Source organism: Myotis davidii, unplaced genomic scaffold (genome assembly GCF_000327345.1).
Source record: "Myotis davidii unplaced genomic scaffold, ASM32734v1 scaffold363, whole genome shotgun sequence".
Classification (NCBI taxonomy): domain Eukaryota; kingdom Metazoa; phylum Chordata; class Mammalia; order Chiroptera; family Vespertilionidae; genus Myotis; species Myotis davidii.
Genome location: NW_006294069.1, coordinates 2085714 through 2092622, shown reverse-complemented (window position 1 = coordinate 2092622; position 6909 = coordinate 2085714). Strand labels below are relative to the sequence as shown.

The 6909-nt window shown below is 53.5% G+C and overlaps 1 protein-coding gene across 1 annotated transcript in view; it reads left to right on the top strand.

Moving 5' to 3' along the window:
* The window catches only part of BHLHA9 (basic helix-loop-helix family member a9), a 2398-nt gene extending 790 nt beyond the window's left edge, over positions 1–1608 (top strand). The window contains exon 2 of the mRNA XM_015566803.1: positions 1591–1608. Within this exon, the coding sequence (XP_015422289.1) occupies positions 1591–1608 (18 nt within the window). The remainder of the gene's footprint in view (positions 1–1590) is intronic.
* Positions 1609–6909: the final 5301 nt, after the last annotated feature.

Sequence of the window (6909 nt, the reverse complement as noted above, 5' to 3'; positions counted from 1 at the left end):
GCTACCCGCACCCCTGACCTGCCCTCACCGCGCCCGGACTGGTGGAGGGAGGAGCCAAGGTCGGGATGCCTACGGAAGAGCAGACTGCAAAAAGCCCAAACAGAACCCAGGGAGCCTGCGCTGAGCCTGCGGGGAAAGGAGGCTTGGCCAGTGGGAAGGAACTGAGCCTGGGGCTGCGGCCCTGCAGGCTCCTCCTGACATTTGGACCTGATGAACTCTTGCTGGAAAGTGACTTTTGTGTGCCTGAGCCTCTGACTCCTGTTCTCTCTGCTGCTTTTTAGCAGAATGGGTGCTTTTGGACCGGGACTTGTATGTGGGAGTGGGGGGTCGCCCTGGTGTGGTCTGATGGCACAGTGTGGGGTCCCCTGCTCCTGCCTGTGCTCTGGGAGAGGTGATCGGCAGCAGCCAAATAAAAGGGAAGCGAGCATCTCTGTCTGCTCCCAGCACTCCGCTGGGCCCGGTGGCTCAGGGTGGCAGAAGGGCCTGAGGGACCTGAGGCCTGGGGCTCCTCCCCCTGACATGTTGGGCCCCACCCTGAAGGCCCAGGTAGGTCCTTGGGGGCACTGAATCATTGCAAGACCCGAGGGGAGGCTGAGCACTGCGAGGGGCACCCTGGGAAAGGACATTGTTGGGAATAGGGGAGGCCAGGCCTGGAAGGCTGAGGATGTGATCAGCCCCAACTCTGGACCCTGCACATGTGCTATCTGCCTCCAGCCCCAGGGAGGACAGCGATGGAAACAGTCTGGGGCAGTCCCCGAGAAGGAAGCTGAAGGTAGGGCCCAGAGTGGGGCTCAGTGACTCCTGCCTGTACCCCCAGTGATGAGATGGAGCTCCCAGGGAACCAGTGTAGCCGGGGCCACTGTGTGGAGAGGTGGCCTTAGAATCCGGGAAGGATTACCGGGAGGAGGTAAAGGGAAGTGGGGCCTCAGGCCAAGGCTCCAGAGGAGGAAGTGAGAGGCACAGCTAGCCCCCTGCCCCCAGAGATGTCTGGAGAGCCGCTGTCATCTAAAATGAACACTCCTGTGCTAGCGTCTGGCTCACTCGGGTGGGCCTGGCTGCTGGTGCAGGTGCTGCTTGCTGGGGGAGGACCCAGATGTGCCAGGGGCAGGCTGAGAGCTCTCTGGTCTCCTTGGAGAGCTGGGCTCTTGCCAGTTGGGGGAAGAGTCACACAGCGCAGAATTGGGGGCCCCACAGGAGCTGGAGAGATGCTCTTAGCCCTGGAGGAGGGTTCCCCAGAACAGCTGAGGTGTGGCTCACTGCCCTCATTCAAGGTGTCTTTGCTTGCTGGCTGGTGCACTTGGCTCACAGACCCCCAAGTTCACAGGGCAGGGGGCTGGGGCACAGATCACAGGAAGGCTTTGACTCTGGGTCATCAGGGTCCTGGGGTCCAGCCAGGAGCAAAATGTGGGACTCTGGCCCCAGGCCTGCCCACTGAGCCTTCCCTGTCTGAGAGGCAGCACCACAGCCTGAGGGCGCACAGGAAAGAGACAGTGAGCCTGGGATCCAATCTCTGCTTGTCCACGGGCTACCTGTGTGACCCCTGGCATCACGTAACCTCTCTACTCCTCTACTTGCTCACCTCTGTCCCAGGGGACTGCCGCCGGGTAGCTGGGAGGATTAACATTCCTTCAAAATGCACAGTTTCTGGCAAATAGAAGGTGTCCCATAAATTGTGACTGATTATATATTATTACAGTCTTACGACAGACCAGCCTGGACAGTGCTTCTGCCTTGCTCCAGCCTGAGGTTTTTATTCTCTGCTCCCCCAAATTCCAGGATAGAAAGAGCTCAGGATTCTCTCGCCCAGCTGTGCCTTCAGCACCCGGGCGGTGAGGGTGCCCCCCGAAGGTGGAAGAGTGAGTGTCGCCCAGAAGTGTGAGGTCAGCAGAGGCTGTGAAAGTACCATTGACCCTTAACAATGTGGGAGGGTTAGGGGCTCAGGCCACACCCACAGTAAAATATCCGCCTGTAATTTACATCAGTCCCCCACATATTGTGGATTCCCGCCTGAAGATGGAAAACACAGTGGACCCTCGAACACCACAGGTTCAAACTGTGGGGGAACCACTTAAACACAAGATTTTAAAAAATCCTTGTCTAGCCCTAACCGGTTTGGCTCAGTGGATAGAGCGTCGGCCTGCGGACTGAAGGGTCCCAGGTTCGATTCTGGTCAAGGGCATGTACCTTGGTTGCGGGCACATCCCCAGTAGGGGGCGTGTAGGAGGCAGCTGATCGATGTTTCTCTCTTATTGATGTTTCTAACTCTCTATCCCTCTCCCTTCCTCTCTGTAAAAAATCCATAAAATATATTTTTTTAAAAAATCCTTGTCTCAGAGAATGCGTGAGGTTCAAACCCAGTTTTCAAGCCTAAAAAATCAATAAAATATATTTACCAAAAAAATCCTTGTCTCAGAGAATGCATGAGGTTCAAACCCAGTTTTCAAGGGTATTTCTCAGTCTCCTCACTTATCAGCTGAGTAATCTTGGCAAATCGCCTCACGATGTTGAGCCTTGGTGTTCCCATCTGTATAATGGATTTACATAATGAGACTTACATCATAGGCTGCTGGGCAGACTAAATGGGCTAATGCATTTAAAGCACTTAGCATAGTGCCTGGCCCAGGCAAGCACTCGCTGACTGGAAGCTATTAAGACATATTCTATTCACAAGGCTGGAATAAGGAGAGGATGAACGGGAAGGTAAGTTTATAAACTAGAGTCCAGAACATATTGGATACTATTGTTTTATCAGGGCTATGTGTCTGAGTGCACACACCTGCATATTTGTCTGCTGACGTGCATTTGCCTAGCATCCTGGGGTTTTCTGAGATGCGCAGATTATGTTCATGCTTATATAGATGTGTGGGTGTGTGTATGTACTGACCTAACAGGCACCCCCTCCTCTCCCTGAGGCTTTAGGGGATCCTAGGCCAGAATACCTTTAATTGTGTGCCTTCCAGGCTTTGTGGAACCCTTGCTTGATTTTTACAAAACATATTTTTATTGATTTCAGAGAGGAAGAGAGAGAGAAACATCAGTGATGAGATAGAATCATTGATTCGGCTGCCTCCTATACACCCCCCAACTGGGCCTGGAGCCCGAAACCCGGGCTTGTGCCCTGACCAGTACTCACCGTGACTTCCTGCTTCATAGGTTGATGCTCAACCACTGAGCCACACTGGCTGGGCCTTGCTTGATTTTTTTTTTTAATCTACTTCCAAGACCATACCATTCTTCAAGATAACTGATTTGCTGTGGAGAGAAGATAAATTTGTGAGTGTCAAAGAAATGGAAGTTATCAACTGAGACCAGATAGGTTTGTCCAAACATAGCAAAAAACAGTACAAGAGAGGTATTAAGTGAACATAAAATGGAAAGTACTGGAGAGAGAAAACACATGTAAGACAGGGCTGCTAAAGTTATGTCTCAGAGAGATGAAGGACTGATGTACACAAAGTCAGAAATGGTGTACCTGTAAGGTTAGCACTAGCGGCCCTCTCAAACAGTGTTCCTGGGGAGAGAGAGTTAACCTTGCAAGGGGAGAGGGTGATAGAGTGACACACTCCCAGCAACTTCACACTCACAAAGGGCCTCCGGCACGCGGTCTCCTGGCTTCTCTTGAAGTCTGTGCCTTCCCACCCTTCCCTCACACTCCCTGCCTCCACCACAGGGAACAGCACCTCACCTCTCTAGCAATGAACGAGACATACCAGCAAGAAGAAATAACAATGACCAGACCCAGTGTTGTCTGGGATGTGGAGAAAGGGCTCACTTACAGATTGCTAGTAATGTGCATCTGCTCCTTTATGGTAAAGAACAACTTGGAAAAATCAAAGTCAAAATACTTCAAGGGGCCTGGGCAGTGTGGTTGGGTGTTGACCTATAAACCAGGAGGTCACAGTTTGATTTCTGTCAGGGCACATGCCCGGGCTGTGGGCTCAAGCACGAACTTCGTGCACTGGGCCTATAATATAATATAATATAATATAATATAATTTTATATAAATCCCAAAATACTTCAAGGAAATAATCCCAAAGGAAAGCAAATTTGCAGAAAGGCAGTCCCAGCGGCACTGTACCTAATAGTGAAAGATTTGAAACCACGCGGACGCCCGACCTGAGAGGCCTGGAGCGCTCACTCTGCCAGAAGGAAGGTCGAGGGGAGTTGGGAAGGCAGGTCACAAATGCTCTGTGCCCACTGGCTGTACCGGTGGACAAACATGCAGGTGCATGGACAGACCTTGCGGGAATTGGGAGGGACATGAACTATCCATGAGGTGCTTTGTAACTGGTTGTAAATGGTGAAAGATTCGTCTCGTTAGGGCACCTTCCAAAGGGGAGGAGGGACATGTTTCATGCAAGGACGGTCAGGATGAAGAATTTAAGTGGATTCCTTTGGAGGAGCCCCGCCGTACAGGTGTGAAGCCGGGGTGCTTGTGTTGGGAACATGATCACATTGAGTTTTCCTGACACTTGGCGAGTGTGTGTGTGTGTGTGTGTGTGTACAGACACCAGAAGGCCGTCACCCCTAGAGCAGGGTGAGCTGGGCCCAGGAAGTCCTCAGTGAGAAGACGAATTTGCTTAATGATTCCTGCTCTGTCCGCCCCATAGGGTTTCTGGATACCCGAGCCCAGGGCAGAAAGGACCACGGACACAGACCCGGAAGTATACATGAGGGGCTGAATTCTTCTTCCCCTCGGATTAGGCTCCAACTTACCCACCTTTCTGACTTTGCCTCCCTGTGCACCCACCACCGAAGGGCACCCCCAGGATGCAGGTCCACTCTCCCCTCCACTGCTCACACCTCAGCATCCTCCGTGCTCAGGGGAGCTGGGCTGGGGCGGGCAGAGGTGGAACGAGTGGTGGTGTGGACACGCCTTGGGTGCCTGGTTGGAGTTTTCATCTTCCTCCAGTTCATCTGGCCACCCAGGCACTGGGCTAGGAGCTGGGTGCATGCCTGCCCCCCATGACCCCATAGCCCAGCGGGGAAGGGGGCAGAGAAGGGAAGGATTTTCTTCAGTTCCCTGTGCCCGCACCAGGGAGAGGCCAGCTGCAGACCAGGAGGGCCAGCCACCTGTCTAGCTGGGCAGGGCTCACAGCTCGGACCCCCGAGGCGAAGGTGGAGGTGGAAGAGCTCAATGCTCTCCTTCTAAAGGCTACAGCTGACCCTGTGGCTCCACAGAAAATGGGCCCAGGGTTCCAAGATCCTCATGTCAAAAGTCTAAAATGCCTGGGTTTTCTTTTTTGTGAGAAATAGATTTAAAAACAAAACAAAACACGTGCTGAGCCAATACTGTGCAGGCCAAGCTCACTTTGAGTGATGAATACGGCCCATGGGCCTCCACCTAAGACTTCATCTGGGGTGTGAGGGAGTGGGAGCTGGAGCAGCTGGCTGGGTTGGCTCAGCAGCTCTAGAGCAGAAACTGGATACTGCCTCCCCCTGCCTCCCGGAGGGAGTGGGAGCTGGAGCAGCTGGCTGGGTTGGCTCAGCACCTGCCTCCCCCTGCCTTCCCCCTGCCTCCCCCTGCCTCCCCCTGCCTCTCCCTCTCTCCCTGGTCTCCACTCCATCTCTGGTCTTTCCCCTCAGCACCACCAGGCCACTAGATGGCACCATGAGCCCAGCACCTCACAGAGGCAGAGCAAACCTGAGTCCCCAAGTCCTGAAGGCCGGCCCACCCAGCAACATCACAGCCATGTCCCACCCTGGGGACGTCCTGGCCTTTTCTTTGCTGAGTTTTCATTAAGTCAAAAAGTCCCCTTCATGTCAGGTTCGTTCTGTCTCGAGGCCAGCATTGCCCAATAGAAATATAATGCAAGCCAGGTTTTTAATTTTCTAGTAGGCACGTTAAAGGAGTAAAAAGACACCGGCGACATTAATTTTAATAGTTTTATTTGGCTCAGTGCATCCAAAATATTATTCTAATATATAATCAATGTACAAAATATTCATGGGAATACTTTGCATTCTCTCTCTTTGTACTAAGTGTTCGAAATGTGTGGGTTTTATGCACACAGCACATGTCAATTGGGACCAGACGCATTTCAAGCGCTCAGCCATCACTTGGCTAGAGGACCTGGAACTGGGCTGGAGGACCTGAGTTCTGCCACCCCGGGCCCAGCTCCCAGGTTGTGACATGGAATTCTGTCCAAACTGGATGCTGACATAGGGTCTCGGGGTCTCAGGGACCCAACTTGCCACCCTCTGCAGGGAGTCTCCTATTTGAAATGGTGTCGGCACATTTGTGGAAGTTCCCGGGCAGGGGAGCTCGGCTCATCCCATCTTCCTGTGCATGCTTGGGGTGGGTGAGAGCCTTCCGAGGAGCCAGGTGAGGACGAAGCCACGCCCCCACCCCTGCTGCCCATGCAGGCAGGGGGCCTCTGTCAGGGCCCTGGAGGTCTGCATTTTGCGAATAGCAGTGGAGTTGCAGACTGGAGCCACCATGCTTAATTTAATGGAGTCATAGTCACCAAACCTGGGTATTTGCCTCAAAGGCACAAACGTTTTTTGAGACTGATTTGCCTCCAGAGTCCTTTTAGCTCCCCTGGCATCGGCTCCTCGCTGCCCTCCCCCCTCCCTCTGTGCCCAGTTCTTCACGGTTCCCGCCCCATCGCACGCCCTCCTCTGCCCGCACCATCCTTGCTGGAAGCCAGCTACACACACCAGCCAAAGCCCCTTCTTTCTGCGGAAATGGTTTGCTTGGCTTCAAACTAGCCCCCGGACCGGGTCTGGCCGGAGGCGGGTACCTGGTTGGGATGCAGTTTGAGATGAGCATCCCCTTCCATTTCCAGGCCTGGGCTTTCTGGTCTGTGAGCGCAGCGGGTGTGACCCACACCACCTCTGAGCAGCCTTCCATCTCTAACTTCCCACCACCACCATGCATGACCCAGGGCTGGAAACTGCTGCAGCCT